The 22,865-nt window shown below is 33.0% G+C and overlaps 1 protein-coding gene across 8 annotated transcripts in view; it reads left to right on the plus strand.

Annotated features, from left to right (window-relative positions):
- The window catches only part of LOC120776200 (voltage-dependent calcium channel type A subunit alpha-1), a 119,605-nt gene extending 97,114 nt beyond the window's left edge, over positions 1 to 22,491 (plus strand). For 5 of the 8 annotated variants that reach the window (XM_040106832.1, XM_040106833.1, XM_040106826.1 and 2 more), the window contains 6 exons: positions 9,389 to 9,513; positions 9,641 to 9,804; positions 18,429 to 18,629; positions 20,263 to 20,414; positions 21,143 to 21,369; positions 22,329 to 22,491. In XM_040106832.1, the coding sequence (XP_039962766.1) occupies positions 9,389 to 9,513; positions 9,641 to 9,804; positions 18,429 to 18,629; positions 20,263 to 20,414; positions 21,143 to 21,369; positions 22,329 to 22,479 (1,020 nt within the window). In that variant the 3' untranslated portion in view covers positions 22,480 to 22,491. Of the gene's footprint in view, positions 1 to 4,152; positions 4,371 to 6,420; positions 6,431 to 9,388; positions 9,514 to 9,640; positions 9,805 to 18,428; positions 18,630 to 20,262; positions 20,415 to 21,142; positions 21,370 to 22,328 lie in introns of all 8 variants that reach the window. The other 3 variants (XM_040106829.1, XM_040106830.1, XM_040106831.1) reach the window with 2 other exon arrangements.
- Positions 22,492 to 22,865: the final 374 nt, after the last annotated feature.

Below are 22,865 nucleotides of genomic sequence, written 5' to 3' on the forward strand. Positions count from 1 at the left end.
ACACACACTCGTATAGTAAATACACAAATATTCAAGGAAGCATTCATTTCGTTAAGCCATGTACATACCTTTCTTCATTTTGTACCCTTCATAATTAACTGTATTTTTGGATGTATACCTAGCTCGGAAAGTGTGTTTCAACGCAAAATATTACCAAGTTCTGGAATCAGAACAATCCAAAGTTTTGTATTTTGAACACCGCACAAGTTGTGGCTTACTATTTTTTACTGAATCGGCCAAATGAAAAACAACAAGTATCTACTATATATAAACAGATATTTTGCGTTTGAAATGAAAAAATTATTAAAGCACATTTAAATGCACATCAATTGTAATTAGATACCACGATTATAAACACAATACTTAGAATTTCTTACAAACTTTTAATGGATTATACTTTTAGTCACTGTTAAATGCTAAATATTTAAATCAACTCCATCAAATTTTTTGATTTTTTTTTTGGAAAAAGAAAAAATTTAAAATATTTTTTAATATTTGTATATACGATACCTACATTATACTAAATATTTCCTTTACAATATAATTTTTATATGATAATGACTCTTTATACACCTAAATTTGGATACGAAGTAACTATTTAGCCACCTTGCGAAAATTTTTACTTAAGTCAAGACCAAAGCCGTTAAAATATGTTACGAAAGTAAGCTTTTTGGTCTAAAATGATCAATGCAGTCTCCTCAGACACACTACGGCTTTTCGACAGGCATTAACAAAAATGTTATCAAGAAGGCCCAGCCGATTTCATTGAATTAAATTTTCAAGCCCTGAGTTATTAGTATTGAGTAATACAATTTTGCAACCATTTCGTTACCTGAACGAAGTTTTGCGATTTCCGATTGCTCTGGAGGTTCATACTTTTTTCTTGTTCTACTGTGAATTTATATGTATATTGTACCTCGTACATCTTTTAAACAAAAAACATTTCCAAATGACTGAAAGGAACCAAATGGCTAATTTTTCCAAATATGTTAATAGATCATTTCGTCCATTTAGTCCTATGTAAAGAGAATGAAAACAAGAAGCATGCTGAACTTCGTTTACATCCCAGCTGTAATACCCTTCACAAATAAAAAAAATATCATACAAGAGTTTAATTGTGATATTTCAGCTATAAATGACTTGCTGGTGAAATTAGTACGTTTTTAGCTTTACATCAATTTTTTGACAATTGGCGGTAAAAAAGTTAAAGTTTTACCAAAAGCTAAAAGTGTATTTTAAGCTTACAACAATTTGCATATCTGACCCCTTTAAATAAAAATTAATCACTGAAAATCTTCAAATCTAATCAAACAATCTATTGCGATGTGAATTGGGGAACGATCGTTTGTTGCGTAATGTTTAGCAAAAAATGAAAATTATTTCGACCCACAGCAAGCAATTTTGTTCAGTTGATATTCCCTCACTCCGAAATTGTACTTATACCAAAAGCACCGAGATCCACGAAGTTTCAATAGCAGCTGATATAAATCTCTTCAGACTTATACAGATTTAGATCTCTTCCAAAATTTACATTGGACACATGCAAAGTATTTATCGATTACTTCGACGCTAAAACAGCTCAACAAACACAAATACTTTCGCCGACTAATATCGCAACTTTACTTGTTTCTTTTAAGGGGTTATGTGGGTTTTTCGCATTTTCACAAATTTTTTTCTTATAATTAATGAATTATTTTTGAATACTATTTTGTGAATTTGTCGTAATATTTTTTTTTTTTTGAAAATTCAGTCATTGGCAGCTGGTTTTCAGAGGCTACGCCCACAAATTTATCATAGCGATGGTTAGCATAACAATCGAAGAACTCATCTAAAATCAAAAGACCAAAATTCATCGGTTGTGGATGAGCACAGGACGTAATTAATTGAAGGATTTAAAAAAAATGAATTTTGCAAAATTGCAAACAATACAGCATAATTTTATGCCTAGCAATTATTAAAAATTGCCTTAAAAGCATAGTTGTAATAGAAAACTCTTACGCCCAATCACGAGGTCGTCCGATTTAGAAGAACTGTGAAAATTTTCAATAAGAACCCTTAACTAGTTTCTGAGAAATCGTTACCATCAACTTTGAAAATGTTGTTTCAAGGAAAACACGATCAAATATTGAAGTAGGCGAGTGGTATAGCCTGACGGATTATATCCCTTACAATTTTATTGCGATTGCTTTGAAACTTTGGGAAAATATTCCATACATATCAGTATTTAAAAAATATAAACAAACGTTGTTTTTCAAAACCAACATAACCTCTTAGTCAAGTAAGCATACCCCATTGCGTCCGTTAGTTTTTTGTGAATTAGTTGTAGTCTTATAAGTGCTTCATGCTCAACGAAAACTGAAAACCATTTGATTAATTCATAACCTGTCGTAAAGCATCGTAAAATTATAAAAAAGCAAGTGTAAAAATTTAAAATTTTACGATTTTACGATGCCTTACGACAGGTTGTGAATTGAACAATTATAAATAAATTGAATCGTTTAAAAAAGATATCAGACCGCGAAACCGTTCTGTAGTTTGCGCACTATATGCAGATTAAAAAATACCTCCCTAATGAGGAATATAGTTGGTTAAGATACATCAAATGTATTCCTAACGTTTATGTATATTTTCAATTTTTTTATAATAAGTTTGTTCGATTCTACGAAGAATTCCAAAACCTTTATTACTAAATGTTGAAATTTTTTTTATAAAAAAGTACTTCATTTTGTTGCATTTATATTAAGTATCTACTGTTTATTTTTCCAGTAGTCATAAATTACGTCAAACAGTTATAGTTGTGAATTTAAAATTAAGTTCATTAGTAAATAATTTTCTTTAGATATTGCTATGGTCTACATATTTTTCGAATTATTCCTAGTATACTATCATCTCTACTTATAATCGTACTATGTATGTATTCGAATACAATAACTAATACACAGGTTCGCTAATTAGTTGATTACATACACATATAAACAATAAAAAGGCTAGATTGAAAAATATTTATAAATGCTTATAGCAAAGTAAAAACAATTTGGCAAACGATTGGGGCTTTCAGCAATGTAAGGAATCCAGCAAAGATGTCCTATATTTATAATTAGTTTCAATTCAAATAGTTTTCGATTACTTTTATTATTATTTTTAACTTTAATTTACTTATGGTTGCATGTAAAAAATATTTATACTTTAATACTTTATTTTAGCATGCACTTTCTAGTTTTCTGAAACTTTATTCTTCTTATTGGTAACTCACACTGTTTGTCTGAAAACACTTGAAACTAGTTTAGTCCAATTTATACTTACATGAACAGTTTTCTAGTGCTATCAGCATGTTTTTTTCTTTAAAAAATAATCAAACTTAAAAATATAATCATAAAGCCGTAACGATAAACCAGCATTATGTAATTAGTACATATGCATTAATAAAATTCTTTTACACAAAACTAAAACAGTTTTTGTAAATAAAAATTAAAATAAAAGAATTAATTGCTTGCAATAGTTGAAAGAAAGTTGTGTTCCATGATTTATGTGTAAAGCACATAAAACTAGTCAGATGATACTTTCACGTCCGACACTCATTTTATCTTTTTAGGCCTAAGCATTTATATATTTACATAAAAAACATATACTTTTAAACTATTGTTTTGAATGCAACCTAACGATTTTTCATCTTATTTACTTTTTTGATGCCTTTAATCATGAAAACAAAAAAAATTCAAATACTTTTCTTATTGCTACTTCACCAATTTAACGAATTCACCCACACACGTCACCACGCAAAAATCTCTTTGTATACTCGTATTACGCATCATAAAAATTCAAATTGTAAAATATGTATAAAATGCGAAAATACTTGTAAATCAACCAAACAACAACTCAACCTAAAATGCTGTCCAAATCGCATGGAATGCCACACCGCACCGCACTGTACCAAAAACACAACAAAACATTCATTTATGCTTCGGAACCATCCCGGAACTTTTCGTCCTTAAATCACAAATCACAAAATAATTACACATGAATATCGTTGTATTGTTCGGATAACTAAACATAAAAATGATTGAATATACAAAATGAATATTGGTGGCAACGTATTTATGAACTATTTTGATGACAATTCGCAAAACTGTTCAAAAAATGTACACAAAATAGAAGCAATCGTTCTTCAACTGCCTGCTCGATATGGCCGCACTCGATAAGGGCGGATCGCGCCAGGGTTCAATTAGCTACGAAGCGAACGGCGACGGTGGTGCCAACTCACAAACGCACTTATTAGCAAACACAAATCATCATCACCTGAACGGTGATGCCGAACACAATAGTTTGGCATCACTGGCTCGCCGGACTACAATCAAAAAACGTTCCGTTAGGTAAATTAATATTTATCCAATATGTGCTTGAATAAGTGTGCATTTTATTTAATTTGAAAATACAGTTCTTACTCAGACAGTCATATACATTCGCTCATTTTATTCATTGTACATATTGTTGTATTCACTGTAAATACCTCCAATTCAGCCATTGTTTAAAAAGGACAAGTAAATTCCTTCAACAACTCTTTATACTTGCTTCTCCTTTATTGGCCTAGACACCGCTTACGCGATTATAGCCGACTTCTCCCACAACCCTGCGGAGGGATATTTCGCTTTTCTCACTTTAGCTCTCCTTCAAACGATGTTCTAAGGCTACCCAGAGGATACTTGGTCAAAGACCGCAAGTCGTGAGCTGCTTGAGCCATATGTAAAATAATCGTTTCTGGCCACTCCCAAGTGAATGGCGCTCAGAGAACTTTCCTCACATGCGTGAAATTCTATACATTTCTTCATCCTCTTTATACTTTACACATGCAAATATACTTGTATGTCACAGGCGGTTTCTAGCGCAGGTGCATACTAATTAGTATGTGAAGTAATTATTGTATATGACACAAAATCGAGAGGAAAGGAAGGGTGCTCTATATAACAATCGAGATCTAGAAATAAAGCTAGACCAAAAAGAATTTCTATGGTAGATGTGTGATAAGTTCTCAACGGTTCAGAGCATACTTATTTCCCAAACTGTATACAAATGTTGTCTTTTACTAAATATGTATCAGCGATAAACTTACCAACAAGTAGCGCCAGAGTTTAATCATTACAAATCCCATTATAGAATTGGGCAAATAAATAAGACCGTCGGGCAGAGCTGAAAACCTCTCGCAATTTGTAAGGAATCAATTGAAAAGATACACATATTTCCAGATACAAAACCTTAAAAAATATTTATAAGCCGCTAAATGACCGCTATTAAACGACTTTGTTAACCAATTGATGCCATTTATGTATTGCATATAGGCTATTTGGGGGTTAAAAGAAGATATCAAAATCGGAAATCTTTCAATAAATCATTTTGTGAAGAAGAGTTTTGTATTCAAATAGGCTAACTCCAATTTAAAGCATGAAAAATTGACCAGATCAATTATAAAGGGAAATCAATTATGGGATCCTCTACTAAATCACAGAAACTTCAAATCTAATTTATTACCATTCGAAAGAACATTCTTTGGTATTTATTTTTTGAAGATATTATCTTTCAAATGTTGCCCGAGGCTACGTCACAGATGGTCCATCCGTTGAATCCAATTTTCGATAACTGGCGATTAACAGTCACGATGTTTTGCTCCAATATCTGAATCGAAGCGGGATTGTCCGCATTACACTTAAGTTTTGACATATCCACACAGGAAAAGTCTAACAGTGTCATATCACACGATTTTGGTGGCCAATCGACCGGCCCAAAACGTGAATCTGTATACTCACCGAAGTGTTCTTTCAATAAATCCATTGATTGATGCCATATATAGGAAGTGAAATCAAATGCCGCCGAGATCACGAGCTTCGATTTCAGGCATCAAATAGTCGGTTATCGTGGTGGGATAATGGTCGCCATTGACGGTTACCTTTACGCCGATATCATTTTTGAAGAAATATGAACCGATGATTCCACCAGCCCATAAACTACAAAAACCAATGCTCTTTTTGAATAGAATTGCAGCTTTTGAATCTCTTCTGTTTGCCAAAATGTGTCCCAAATGTGGCAATTTTGCTGTTTACCTACCCATTGAGATAGAAATGGGTTTCATCGCTGAACAAAATTTGGCTCGAAAACGTCGCATCTTCTTGGTAGGAACAAAACTATTTATTGAACAATAATAAATGTAAATTATTGTAGAGATGAAACAACTTAAGCAACGTTTCTTTTTGCATCAATCGTATCTCATTCGTTACTCATTTCACTAATCATTTCACTAAGTTCATATACATACATACATAACATATTTAAACATAATAATGCATACTACACTTGGTAATATTATACGTCATATGTATTTATATGCTCAAATACATACTCTGTTTCTTTCAATTTTTTAAATAATTTCAGAAACAAAAAGGTGAATAAGTTTGACACACTTCCAGTGGTAAAAGAAATTTCAATTTTTACTAAACTATACTCGTAATGTGTATTTGGATGTATGTATGTTAAGACTAAGTGTGCCATCTACTTCTTTCTGTATATAAATATGCACATGTACATATGCGTAAAATGTACATACATATATACTTACTATATAGGTACATACATATGTGCATAGGTGTAATGAAATATTTTCTTTTGCCAATTATTTAATCTACATACGAGTTCTTTAATACCTAGTGTACATTTGTTATCATAATTATGTACTGAAATATATATGTATATGCATAAATACTACTTTGGTCTTAGCCGTCCAAATTGTACAAACCTTTTACATAGCCACATGGTGAAGGTCTAACTATTGTATATATGTTCGTACGTCGTGGAATTCTAGAATTCAATGTTGTTTTTGTATTTAAAGTAAAATTATTGCAATAACTGTCACTTTGCGATATTGGCAAAATGTGTATAAATGTGTAGAGAGCGTTATTTTCTATACAAATGTTTAAAATAGATTAATTATTAAGGTAAACGCGCAATCTTATGCTCCTGTTAAGAGGGTGATTGCGGACTAAAACTCAGTCGAAGTGCTAAAGTTCTGTATATACATACATAGGTATATAAACATACACTATGTATATAAATAGTGATATCGAACGTTTTGCTAAGACTTTTTACTTACATAAATTTTTTAGCGTAATCTCCGGTTAGCCAAAGCATGCTACAAATTACAATTTTTTGTATAGAGACCTTCTGTAAAATTAAATTGAGTAAGTCGGTGAATACATTCAATGGCGGTATTCACAGAAAGTCAACGATTAAATATTCTATACTTTTTGGCTAGTGTAACGAAAAACTTCGTTTTTAATTCATTTTGTGGAGTTTAGCTTAAGTAATGTTTAGCAATGGACAATGAAAGCGAGAATCGAACAGTTTCTGTCAAATTATCGCGGATCTTCGTGTGTCATGTGAGAGCTCACATTAAATCATCACTGCTCTGATTAAAATCCCCAATACTGCATGTGAGAATGTTAGGTTAGGTCGATCCACGCATATACCGGTTTTCGTTCTTTGCGATACCAGACAAAGTTCAGTCGCTAAGTCCAAGAGGAGTAATCATCCTATAGAATGCCTACGCTTGACGCGCATTTTATCAGATTCTGAGGCGCCTCACTATCGATATCACCTGCAGTGTATCATACCGTAAGGACCCCAAATGCTTACAGCGTAGTTTTGCTAATGCGGGAGAAGTGTACGACAGATCCATTGTTTCTCTGTGTCTTGCTCTAAACATTTTCTGCAGTCTTCCCGATCCATCAGCCCCATGTGGTGTGAGAAACTAACACATGAGCTTCCATGTATTTCCATCTTTATAACTTATCATTATAAATGTCTGTAAAAACCACTTTTCAATCCTTTATTTAGTTTAATTCTACCAATTGTTTATAAGGAGGTTCGTGTCATAACGATTTCCCAAAAAGAGCTTAATTTTTCTGATACTCTTATTTATAATGCTGGAAAAGAGCACTGATTTTAGTTTGGTAATAGCGTACCAAAATCGAAATAGCCTTTCCAAGCACGTTAGCAAAAAGGTCAAAAAAATGCATTGCTGCTAACAGAAAGGCCTTCTATGTTCCGGCAATACCTTTATGATAGCACAGGACTTCAGTATTCAGCAGAGAGGCTCTGAGAACATTGGATACCAAGCATTTCACTTACAATTCAATTTCACTTTATTTAGCGTAATTTTAAGAGTACCTGAAATATTACATGTTTTGTTAACTTAGTAAGTTACTTACACATATTTTTTCGAAGTATCGAATAATATATAACATTTAGCGCACACAACAAAATACAACTCACTTTTACATTAAATTGCATCCGTTAACACTACACAATGTAAAATTTACACAAATTCGTTCGCCACTGTATGAATGCGATTAATAATCTAAGGGGCCATTAGTCCATTGTAAGTGCACCGATTCACCTACATAATTGCGTAATTGTCGTTTGCGGTACCACATTTAAAAAATATCACGCCATCTTTTAGAGATGCATTTGTTTTTAGCAAACCTTTTGGTAAGTAAGACACACATAAACACACAGAAGCTCTATTTCCTAATTATGCACACGCCACATGCCACACGCACATTGATATGCAAATTCCTGTGAATGCATACTACTTAAGCCCTGCAAATGCCTTGCAATCCTTTTGATTTTATTTGTTCCTAGCATTAACTAGTTGCATGCACTTTCCTAGGTTTGAAGCAACCTTCTTACCACTTGCATTTTTCTCCATTGATGTGTGTTCTTCCAATGCTATAACGAATTTGAATTTTTCGGTTCGTTTTTGAGTTTTTAATTAGAGTGGTCTTCTTTTCGAAATAATTTTAGACGACCATTATTTGTTGTTTAATTTTTAAATATAGGACAGAGTGTTAGATGAGCAAACAGTGAATAGTGTCACAATCGAAACTAGACAAAAATTAGCGCTACAAAAGTATAATTAAGTATGAAGCGGAACTATCATCGAAACATTGCGTAATGAACAAATGTAATTGATATATTGTTATAAGTAGCGAACACTCACTTATACAACTGCGACATGCATATGTCGCAACACCTATAGAAACATATACATACATATATGTACCCCGCATTTAACTTATTGAGTACCCATTTTTCAAATTTACGTTAAAGTTATTTACATTATATACAATATATATAAATATATATAGCGATATCTGACTACATACACCTGTATGTAGCTTCTTGCTTAGATACCATAGTTAAACACATAACCTTAAATAAATTGTGTATTATATATGTAATTCCTTCCTGCCAATGTAATATCTGTATCAGCTGTTGTAGAAGAAATCGCTTTTATTTTTGTCCACATTTTACTCACATTTGCGCTCTTGATAATTTCCGTCAGATGCTGGAGCTGCAGGATGCTTCGAGACATCCCTCGCAGGAATCCTTAACCGGTGCCGATGCTGGTCATTTACATCCTGGTCACGCGTATCACAATGGTCATCATCGTCGTTCGCCAAGTTTAAGGTGAGTACAATATTCTCGATTTTTCAACCGAAAATATCCGCAAATATGTCTAATGTCCATACAATAAGATACTTACTCAGTAAACAAAATAATACTAATTATAATCGAACAAATTTTACTGCATTAGACATAACGGATCTCCATTGGCCAGATCTCCAAGTCCTAGACGGCGAGGCCATCAATACATACATCATGATATTGGGTTCTCCGATACCGTATCTAATGTTGTAGAGATGGTCAAGGAGACCCGTCATCCTAGGCATGGATATGGACATCCGCGTTATCCAAGAGGTATACAAATAAAATATTTATAATTTCTTTATATTTTGTTTGTGTTTTCAAATATGCCGTTAATATACACTTTAACACGTTTTTTAAATACAAATAGCTTACAGTTATATAACATTTTAAATTGCCGATGCTATCATATATTTGTATGTTCATACATAACTACATAACTGTATGATTAGTTTTTGGGTACGGTTTTTGTAGTTCTACATTTTGGTGGAAGTTATTTGTGTTATGATAGATGGCTTTGTGTTACAAGACAAAATTTTGAATTCTTGTTACTTTAAAATATATGTATGTATAATAAAACACATTTAGATGTTACTCAAGGCTCACTCACATATAAGTACAGTCGCAGTCGAAAGTAAACACACATTATTAATATTCTCACGAATTCTCTGACAAAAACCTAAACTTATTTTCGGGCATTTTTTCAAAACAGCTGTTTCGGCTTTACGTAGAGTTTCTTACGGCGTAGAGGTACAGATTTAAACTTGAAAATGCTAGAAACGGAAATCATTCCTACGCGTTAAATATACCGTTTAATTTTTCTAAAGAGTTCAGGAAATAAAATATATTTGTGCAAAGTTTGGATATCACACGCCACAAACAAATTTAATCTGTGTTTTACTTTAAAACTTATAGTCCTGTTCATTTTCAGCTTATTGCCTCATATGAATTTTGTGCAAGAGAAAATATTAAAAGCGGACCAACCGATAATTGATGGTTTTGTTTAATGGACTACTATATCGCTTACATTTTTTTGATGTGTTTATATCTTTGTTTTGTTTCCGTCCTTTAGTTGTAGTCTTCTAAAAGTTTTTGTGCGCCAACAATTGTTTTAGAACTAGAGTTATTTTCTCAAAAATAAATTCAATTAAGAAAGAATATATCCACACTGATATATTACCAATTTTTTCCTTTTTAATTCAGGTATCTATGAGTAGATATTGATTGTAAACCAAAAAACATGTGTCATCTACGATAACTAGAAGAGCCAAACTGCAAGATTTTAAAAATCTTTTGAATTTCATTTAAAATTTTATATTGAAAGAAGTTACCCAAACAAGCGAATCAGTTTTCTCAAATAATAAATGATATTGACAGTATACATTGTGACAAAAAAGTACCCAGAAAATTTAAATAAAACGAAACATATTTAACTTTTCATCAAAATTTACTTTGTCGCGTTCAAAATTATCTCCACCAGATGGATTACACTTATGCCAACGAGTTTTTCAGACCTCGTAACACTTTTTCTAAGCACGTTTTGGTATAACCTTCAACTCTTTCATCAAATTTTGTCCTATCTCTTTGTATTCATTGCGTTTTTGGTTTTTAATTCGATCACAATCGTACTCTTTTTGGAAAAAAATCAGCTTTATCTGGACGAATCGAAAAGAACGTGTTTCATACCCAAAACAGCCACCAAAATCATTTGAACGGGCTCGTGAGAGATATCGAGCTCCCGTGCCATCTCTCTAACATTTGCCTGACGATTTTCAAGCACCATATCCCTCAACTTCTAGTCATTTCAACAGTTGAAGAGGACGTCCAGAACGAGGCATGTCTTCAACGACCTCTCGACCGTCGTTGAAGGCTTTGTACCACTTGTAGACTTGTATTTTTGGTGAAACTGAATCACCGCAAGCTTTTTCCAACATTCGCAAAGATTCCGCGCACGAAATTTGGTTAGAAATACAAAATTTGATATTAAATCTTCCTTTGATATTTTTATCCATTGTGAAAGTTGGAACGCACTACTGAGATATACCGACTTTAGCGGCTTCAAAAAATCGATTTTTTTCCGGAATTTTTTTTGGAAGGGAAAGAAATAATTGATTAAAACGAAATTTCTAAGGTTTATAGTTATATATTTAGACATCATTCAAAAATTTTGTGGATACGAAATCTTAGATATTCTGCCTTTGGGAAGCAATTGCCCGATGCATCTCGCAAGTGGTTTTGTCGGACGGCAGGATGTAGGTTGCAATTTCTACCGGAAACAAAAAACTCAAAGATATTCATATTTTTTAATAATTTATCTTCAAGTTAAACTAAGATAATTCCAAAAAAAATTGTAAATTTTTAAAAAATTGAAAGAAAGGTATTTTTGACCAAAAAAAATTATTACTTTATATTTTTTAAAAATGTGTTCAAACTTGACTTCTTAGTTTTTTTTAGCTTAAATGGAGGATAATTTAATGCCAAAGATAATAATTTCTGCCTCAATTCCATACGACGTTTAGTTTCTTTCTATCCTGCCCGCCAATTAAGAAAAATCGTTTAAATTGAAAACCGTGAAATCGCGCATCAAAGTTTTCACTTTCTGCCCAAGCGCTAACATAATCTGCTAGACACTCGGTCACTATTTCCCTTCTAGCTTCGAAAATTATTTCGAATTCCCATCTATAACTTTGGGGACATATTCTTAGATTATTTTTAAAGAGATTTAAGCAAAAAAAATCGATTTTTTGAAGCTTCTAAAGCATGTTCCCTCCTTAAGAGATCGTCTCAGTGTCACCCTCCTGGAAATCACTGATTTTCGAAATTTTTTTTAATGTTGAAACTAACTAATCGATCCGATTTTTGTATAAATAAATACATTCATGACAGCGAATGGCGTTAAAGATATTCTCTTCAAATTGGAACTAGATATCTTCAAAACTCTTATTTTGAGAGTGGAAGCCGAGTTTAAAAATTGAAGTTGGAAAACTCCACACTCTGTTCCCTATTTTACAAGAAACTCTGTAGCGACCGTAATAATTTGAATTTGGATTACAAAATTTGAGAGAATATATAGTATCCCATAATGCAACAAAAAAAATTGATATTTCGAGAATTTTACACTGAGACGATCCCTTGAGAGGTTACATGAGTTTCCTCGGGCAAAAAACGGCCTTCGTTCAATAATTTTAAAAAATTAAATATTTTAATAAATTTTTTTTTATTTAAAAGACTCATATTTAATAAACATTTTGTAAAATTTTCAAAAAAAATATCAAAATGGCATCCGCGTTGTCAGCAAAACTTCTTTCAGGATCATCTGAAATAAAAATGCGTGTTTTAGTAAAGACAATAAACTAGGTATTGGACGAAAGAAAAAAAATAAAATTGGATTTTTGGCAGACGTTTTTATAAAAAAATGCAAATTTCGATGAAAATTTCTCGAAATTTTTTTTTAAATAGTTGTAATTAAAAAAAATCCTTCGTTCAAGACCTTGTAAATGATATTTCGAAGACCTGTGTAAAATTTCATCAAGATCAGTTGGGTAGTTCGCGCGACTTTGAAAACATAATTTTGAGAAAAACGCATTTAAAGACGCCGCACTTAGCCAAGCTACATATAACCCCTTGAGCAGCTGCTGTAAACAATTGGGAATAGTAATTAAGGACAGCTCTACCAACTAAGCAAAATATATTCTTTTGAAATATCGTTTACCAGGGATATTTAAATTATAATTTCAGTGTACTTTTTTGTCACAATGTATATTTTTATACACGTTAAACATGTTATCAAGTGTGCATTTTAATATTTAAAAGTAAAATAAAATTTCTTATTTTTTGTTGTAAATTGTATGTTTAACTCTATCATAACCGAATATCTCCCGAATGATGCATTCTTTTTACAAGAAAAAGCATGTTAACTGTTTTCAAAATAAAATTACTCATCTGAAAATGCATAAATAAATGTTTACTCCACATTTACGGTACATTTTAGTACACATACGGTACATTTAGAACTCATCTACATATATTTATGAAACGATAACAAAAATACTTACGATATTGATCAGTTCAAACACACCTCATTTTCGATTTATATACTCTTAAAAGAAAAATAAAAATTTGTTTATCAGCAAACTCCTCTGCAATTTCTAATTTCTTCAAATCCGAACTCCCAAACATGTTCATTCATATATAAATTTATTTTCATGATTTATTGGAACAAAAACAATACCCGACAGAAAAATTGAAAGTTTGGACTTATTGATTCAATATAAAAACAAGAAAATACGTTAACTTCGATTGTACCGAAGCCAGAATACCCTTCACAATTAAAAGAGTTTCTATACAAGAACTTGGTTTCATATACATGCCAAAGTGAGCCTGATCTCAACAATTGCTTTGGACAAAATCCATGCGAAATTTCGTGAAGATATTTTTCCAAAGAAAGTTTTCATTACTTGTACTAGATTCCGATCGTAGCCCAAGCACTAATACAGATGGCTTATATTGGGTTTGAATAAGTCTTTTCGTATTTTGTCAATAGATGTCGTTGCAGTCGTATCATTTATCAAAAATTAAAAAAAAGCTGTCTATAAAAAGAATTTCGATGTTTGGATACCACATGAATTGTCGGTGAAAATTTTAATGGACCGAATTAATATCTGTGATTCTTTGCTGAATCGATATGAAATCGAACCATTTCTGAAGCGAATGGTAACAGCAGGCGAAAAATGGAGACAAAGGTGGTAAAGCCCGGATTGGCACTTGGAAAGGTTATGCTGGGTTTGTGGTGGGATTGGAAAGAAGTCATTCACTCCAGCCTGGTCGAACGATTGATTCTAGATTTTAATCAACAACTGATGAAATTGAAGCAAGCAATCGAAAAAAAAAATGGCCAGAACTGATTAACAGAAAGGGCTTCGTCTTTTAACAGCACAACGCTAGACCAAACATATCTTTGATGACTCAGCAAAAACTGGGAGAGCTTGCCTGGGAAGTTTTGAAGCATTCACCATAGACCCTTGAATCAATGCCGAACTCCCATAATGGAGTAAAGTTGGCTTCAAGAAAATCAGAAAAATGCAAAAAGTGGTCGACCAAAATGATACATACTTATATGGTTCATAAAAGTACATTAAAATAAAAAAAAATAAGTTGAAATTTGATTAGAAATACATACAAAAAGACTTTTTCGACTACCCAATATTTCGAATTTGATACAATTGAAATTTTCGGAAGAATAACAAATTTGTTTTGTAAATAAGTTAGCTGCATAATTGTATTAACTTAGTATATTCTTTTGTGACAATAAAATATTGATTTAATTTACACGCTGATAATCAATATTACATGGGGTCTAGGGCAACTTTCTCCCCGATTTTATTCTCTTTTTGCTCAAAAGTGCGCATTAATTGTAAAAACGCGTTCTCTCAATTTCATTAAGATGAATCACATATTGATCCATATATGCCGATGGAGTCAAGTGGAAATTTGAAAATCTTTATTTACTTATACATATGTATGCATGTATATAGAAACATGGTGGCCAAGGGAAGTATTAATCCGATTCAGCCCATAGCGGCTTAGTATTTTCAGAAAAGGATTTTTTTCGAATTTCAATAATACATATGTATATCTCAGATATTGACTGATGTTTCCAATAAAAAGTCATCAATAAGAACTGGTGTCACCATATTCGGTGTCTGGTTGCATGAACAGTCCGACTTTAAGAATTTTTGGTTATAAGGTGGCTTACAGGTATCTTAAACGAAAAAATCGTAATGTAGCAATCAATTCCGTCTACAAAATCTATGAAACTGGAAAATAAAAGCTCATACGTAGAAGGACTTTTTAGCTATATTTTAGAGTATCAATAAAAAAATGTAATAGATTTTCTTACCCACCCCAAGTTGCAATAGTATAACAAAAAAAAGGTAAACAATAGTTGCACCGAAGCTATAATGCCCTTCATTGGTTTAAGTTCTTCTTACAGGAGCTTTATTTTCATGCTATAGTGGTCCATGCAGCTCCATGCTATAGTGGTCCTAACCGAACAATTTCTTCGAAAATTGTACTTCTTAAACTAAGGAACTGATTGGGGCATATACAGACGGTCAGACCAACGGACACGGCTAAATCGACTCAGTTCGTCACGCGAATCATTTATATAATTTTTGTAAGGCATTATTCTGGGTGTTACAAGCTTCATGGTAAACTTAATTAGCCTGTTCAGGGTATAAAAAATACTTAATAAACGTGTCTCCGAACATATCGCTGTTATTTATAATAGACATATACATATATATTATAAATACATCCGTGGATATGAATTTTTGCGCAAATTCGATATGACATGTTTGATAAAAAGTTGTTTGCTGCATACAGTGAATCAATAAAGTTTACATACACCTAGTTCTATTAAACTACGACACCAAAATCTAAAAAGTTTACATACACTAATAAATATTTGTATAAACCAAAAGTAATTTTAATAGTTTAAGATTTATTTATTATTTTTTGACCTTCATTTTGTTGCAATTATTACCCCCAGATGACGACCCATGCTCCCCACTCAATTTCTAGTATTATTATTTAGGGATATTTTGACCCATTAAGTCGATAAGGCAGTTTCTAGGCACTCTGTTTGATTAAATTCGATGTTTACGAATACGGTTTTCCAATAAATTCCAGATATGTTGAACAGGATTAATGTTTGGTGGTTGCGTGGTATATGGAGTTATTTTTAATTCTATAACAACCCTCCACGTACAAGATACTATATGTATTTTGGCTAGTTATCTGTTTCAATTTGTTTTTGCTGTTATTAACAGCCGATTTAAGCACACATCTATATACATCTTTAGAAATAGATATAAAAAAAAACAAAATATATTCATATTAAAACAAGTAAACGTGTTATAGATTAATAGAACTAGGTGTATGTAAACTTTATTGATTCATTGTATACTTTCGAAGTTATGCAACAGTAACAGACATGGTACATCCCAGGTCGTTCAATAAGTTTTGTCGTTTATTGTTCTGTATAATCTCCCTGAACATTAATACACTTACTCCAACGATACTACAATCTGTGGATCCCATCCCTGAGGTGAGAATCTAGAAGGTCTGCATAATACGCTTCAACAGCCGTTATGACCTCTTCATTTAATGAAAAACACTAAATATGTTAAACACGGTGAATGCTCCAACAATTCGAACTTTAATTCATGAATTTTAGCCATTGTCAAAATGCTTTTGTGGCACGTGCATTGTCCTGATAAAAAAGGATTTTTCCTTCTGCAAACCTGGGGTTTTTTTCCTTCAACAGGTCCAAAAGATTGCAATAATATTCATACTTAATTGTTTTAACAGTTTGCAAGCAATCCACAAACAAAATTCCTGTCGCATCCAAAAAAAACTGATGCCATAACCTTCTTGGCCGTTTTCCGGACAAAACTCGTTTCAAAGCCGAACAATCAGGTTCCCACTACTCTTTAGCCCCTTGTTTTGATTCAGGATCATGGTGGTAGACCCAAGTCTCATCCGTAGTGTTGAATCGATGTACAAAATCCACTTTATCCTTTTTAGAACGCTCAAAATGTTGCTGAGAAAGTCGCATTCGAATGTGTTTTTGTTCCATTGTTAGCAAATGCGGCGCCCATTGTGCACACAGCTTTCTAAAACCCAAAATTTCGCTTAAAAAAGGCTTACACTGCCTAATGAGATATGTAGAGCCTCTACTAAATCTCTCTCAGTCAATCAACGATCTTCCAAAACCATATCTTGTATTTTGGCTATGAGTTCTGGTGTTGATGCGCTTTTTGGACGTCCTTTACGTGGATCGTCTTCAAGACTAGTATGACCACTTTTAAAATTCAGCAACCCATCTTTCCACTTTTTTTATTGTAGGTGAACAATCATTATACACTTTTAACATTTGTTCGTGAATTTCTTTTGGTGCTACACCGTTCAAAAATAAAATATTATCAATGCACGATTTCAATTTTTTCCATTGTAAAAAAACACTGTGACACGACGACGCTAAATGACTTGTAAACAAAGCATGAATTGACAGATTGAAATGAAACTTCACATACGTTCATATGGAGGGTGTACCAATAAAACCAAAATAAAATTTTGGGCAAGTAGCAATGCCCTATCTTAACGAACAACAAAACATATTGAACAACCTGGTACGTACTGACGCTTGATGCCTTACTGAAAATATAAACGTTTACTTAAAAGTGGTTTACGGGTAAATATTCGACTAGTTCGAAAGTGATAATGATTTATTTCAAAACAAAATTCCCAAGTCAATTATTTCGAATATTCAATGCATAATTCTAATAAGATTATATACTGCTCATCAAATTCATACCGAAGTATCCAAAAAAGCATGTAATAAACAATAGATGATCTGTGGCTTTTGTCGAAAAATCATTGTCAAATATCATACACCAATATGCATATACTCTTTATACACAAGCGCGGAATATACATACATGTATATAGTTTTTTACAGTAATTACCATAGTTTTCCAAATTTCCAAAACTTCTGTAATCGTATGAACTGAAGCGATTGGTGCAGAAGTCTTACACACATTCATACAATGGTTAGCTTCTAGCATCACTAGTTTTTATGTAGTACTATTCTACTTACCTGATTTATTAATGTTCTAGAGTTTTTGTTCAAACATATAAATATACTGTTATTTTCATGGCTTATACAATTTCCTTAATAATTTACAATCCAAGTTCTTAAATGTATAGTAATTTGTGCATATATATTTATTGATTATTTATAACAAATGTATTTATATTATTATTTCGATGATTTTAATGTAAATGATATGAAATGAGATTTGATAAAAAAACCCCTGTGTATTGTTGTTGTATAGGTTCATGGTCAGCATCGACAAGTCCGGCCCGTTCGCCCTCGCCTTCTCGTTATGGTGGCCATTATTCGCGCAGTAGGCGTACAGAACTGCCTTTTCCCACATATGGGACAACAAGTCTATGTCAAAGATCACGTTCGCCGAGTCCCGCTCGACTTCAGGAGATGCGTGAACGAGATAGACTTGGTTATGGGATTGATATGGGTACAAAAACAAAAAAATAAACAAAAAAAACATAATGTGTTTTATTTCAAAATTTTTGAAAAAACAGTTAAACAACAAATAGCAAAGCAAATTGATGACTTAAAACTAAAAAAAAAAAATACTACACATATTAATATAATTTAACAACCGTTCTCTCATTCATCGCATCTTCTCATCTGTTGCGTTTGTCTACAGTCTTTCATGTTTTTACTCGTCATATGCGTGCATAAAATAGCATACATACTAACAGCTAGCACCTAAAAACACCATACATAGTTAATACATAATTGTATATATGTATACTATATGGACAAAAGTACACAACATACAGTTATTCTTCTTCACTCACAAACATGTACCTACAGATATACGTACCCATGTAATTGTAATCGTCCTCTAACACCAGCAGCCATTAAAGAATATACTATGCCATCTTAACTTCCTAACCTACTATACTTTAACGCAAAACTACAACACATACATACACATGTACATATGTGTACAAAACCATCAACGTTAACTCATAAACATTTTCTGTATATATAGGAATATATGTATGTGTTATATATGGTTATGATTGAATGAATGATGTGGTCAGTGTGTTTATTAATAATTGATGTGTGCTACTTCATTTTTGTTTTGACAAATATTTTTAAGCATTTTCAATACATACATACACATGTCATTTCTGCTCAAACTCACTGCCCATCAGCAATTGGGCTAAAAACAAATCTCAAGATTATAGAATATATATTAATTGTCGCTAACTTATTGACGATCGATCCTCAGTTTTCACACAAGTTATTTGGCAGTTTTATTAAAACAAAAAAAACTAATTACTAAATTTCAGAAGATTGTCAACCTTTTTGGTGGAGTTTTTAATACAAATTCGCAATTTATGCGTTAGAACTTTAAACTCTCAGACGGTGAAGTGACAAGTTATTATTCAGTTAGTATCGATAAAATTGACTTTTCCCTATTATTATGTTGTTGGCACGAATTATAATTGAATCATAGTTAGCTCTCAACTATTCAGTTAAATCTCGAACAACAACAATAAATTGCAAGAAGCGTTATTATTATAGGCATTCGCTTTTCGTCATTCATTTTCAAAACCATCAGTAGTAGAAATTCCATATACTTTCATGCTTTCTACGAAGTTGAAGCCGACAGTACTTCCAGTTACTAAGAAATTTTTGTTTTTTACGAAAAATAAATACGAAACTTCTTATTTCCACGCCATTTTCATGTGCCCATTTTGTTGCTGTGATCATACGATATTTTCATGCGATATCAGCGGCGCACCAGGAGACATTTTATGCATGTAACGATTTTATGGTAAAACACTTGCCTTTGCACATTTGGTTTTTGTATTCATACCATAACGAAATCTTTGATTTTTTACCGTTCATATGTAAATTATCTGCAATATAAAATATCTAAATGTTTCACTTTGATGTAATTTTCATATTCCATGGTTTTGGGTTCTTATCCACACAACATAACTACACTACATAAAATAAGCGACTAATTCCAATATGAACAAGTATTTTCTAAGTCATAGTGACTCTGAATTATTTTCTATTATTAATTATTTATAAAAATTTATTTTAACGCAATTATTTCGTATTAGGTGGTACTCATGTTCAGTACAGTTACCCAACGCTGGCATCGCGACGTGCTGGCATGGGTCGACGTCTACCACCGACACCAAGTAAACCATCAACACTACAGCTGAAGCCAACCAATATTAATTTTCCAAAACTTAACGCAAGTCCAACACATGTAAGTCATAAGAGAGTAATAATGTAATATTACTATTATGAGAACTAAGAAATAAAATCGTTAAATACCACAGTTTGAGAAATGTATCTTAGACTTGAGGGAAATTAGTCAAAAAGGGTAATTTTTTATTCGTTAAAAGTAGCGCAGCCAACCTCTTAGTTGACGCTTTCTATAGTATACATTTTAATAGGAAAGATTTGATTGTTTGTTTGTTGACTTACATTGAATAGGTCTCAGCTTCTACTTACTTCTTCTGTATAAGGATTTGAATAATTCTTTCACTGTTGCGAAGCTACCCTCTCTCCGACGAACCTAGGCTAAATTTTATTTTTAAAAAAAGTTATGGATGCTTCCTAAAAACATAGTTCGCAGCGGACGCTATAAATAAAGAATAAAATAATGTGCTAGGATTTTGCAGAACAAACAATTATCTACTAAAAATGTCGTGGCAGCATGAGTCTAACTGTTATAGTTACATCGCAATAAGTGTTATTTTATTAAAAAAAGTTGATCTGTTAATAAATTAAAAAATAATGAAAAACGCAAGCACAAAGGCCACGATATTAGAACTAACCTTAAAAACCTCAAAATCGGTTAGTGCTGAAAGTTTCCTTCGGGTATACTTAGACTAGTAATAGGGGGAGAAGAGAAAATATTTCTATTTTGCATGCAGTGTTAATGTATATATTTTTATTGCTGTTTTAAAGCTAATATTTTTCTATTTTAAGACACATCACTCGACACCCCATAGTGTTCATTCTTTGCCACACCACCGTGATCTGCTTCGGGATCGTGCGATGTACCGCGACCTGTATAGCAGTAGAGAACGCGATCGTGATCGAGAGCGATATCGAGATCACCTTCGCGACTACGATATGCGGTATGAGTATCGGGATCATGAACGTGAACTCTATGAGAGAGAGCGTGATCGTCAAAGGGATTTCGAAAGAGAAAGGTTAGTAAATAATTTAAAACTCAAAGCAAAGTGATTAAGGTATATTATGCAATTGAACACAGTGTGATAAATATTTTGTAAAGTGTGAAGGTATAATATAAGTCCTGGATAAAGTTTTCAAGTTTAAGACGATAGCAAATCTGACGATGGCGAAAAGAGACGAAACCATAGTATAAAGAAAACTATATGCTTACTTATTTCGAAAATAGACCAGTAAAGCGTTTCTAAGTAAAACGGTCAAATATTTTTTCTCTATTTATGGGCACTAGTTGCGATTCGTAAGTCACACGTCGGCGGCCATGTGACCATGCATTAAAATATATTCGAGGATTATAGATGCGACCATTGCATGACTTTCTACTACATATCAACAGTGTAAAAAAAAACAAAACTTTGAAGCATACATATGAATCACATTAGGTTCAAGTTACTAGGGTTCGGCGCATGAAAAAGAAGATTGTGTTATTCCTTTCGCTGTTTGGCGCCAAATGGGGATGCCAAGCGAAGCCAGGTTCTTCTTCACCTGGTCTTTCCAAAAGAGTGGAAATTTTCCACTTCCTCAGCTACCCCCGGCGGGTTCTGCGTCGAATACTTTGAGAGCTGGATTGTTTTCATCCATCTGGACGACATGACCTAGCCATCGTAACCGCTGCCTCTTAATTCGCTGAATTATATCAATGTCGCCGTAAATCTCGTAGAGCTCATCGTTCTACCGACTGCGGTATTCCCCGTTGCAAATTCGCCAAGGGAATTCGATTATCAACATTTAAATAGATTCCGTACCGTCGTTCCGAATACGATAAATTTATCACCACATCTTATATATTTTATTTTCGAGTATTGTTTTTTTTTGCTACAAATAGTCTTTGTTAAATCCTTATGCGTGTATTATTCTTCGTTTCATTTCATAACATTTACTATATGTTAATGCTTTAAAAATGTGTAAACTTTTGTTTTAGACTGGAATATATAGCGCCGCTGTCGTTTGAACAAGCGCTCGCTATGGGCAGAACGGGTCGTGTACTGCCGTCACCCGTTCTAAATGGCTATAAGCCAAAAGGTGGCTTACACGCACGACATTCGGATTCGGACGAGGAGGACTGGTGCTAGCAAAGGCTTTGATTGCGATTGCGTAATCGAAGGGAACAGATCTGGGTATAGCATCAAGCCATATTTCCATCACTTTCTGCACCGGATTTAGACCATAATTTTGATACAATACCGTTGCAACACTTCACAGCTGCATCCGATACCGATATATTAGAAACCACATTCATAAATACTGCCACAGCTGCTGTTGTTAATTTTAACGATGACACCGAACCGGATGCCGCTACACTTTTACGAATGGGTGCCAGAGCCGCAACAGAACCCACAATTTGTGGCTTAGATGTGGATCAGGCCGAGCACAGACGTCTAAGTTCGGCCTACAGACAGTTTTCTTTGGTTCTGCCACATTCAGAAACGGCACCAGAATGTGATATAGCTACGACGCG

This window comes from Bactrocera tryoni, chromosome 4 (genome assembly GCF_016617805.1).
Source record: "Bactrocera tryoni isolate S06 chromosome 4, CSIRO_BtryS06_freeze2, whole genome shotgun sequence".
Lineage (NCBI taxonomy): Eukaryota > Metazoa > Arthropoda > Insecta > Diptera > Tephritidae > Bactrocera > Bactrocera tryoni.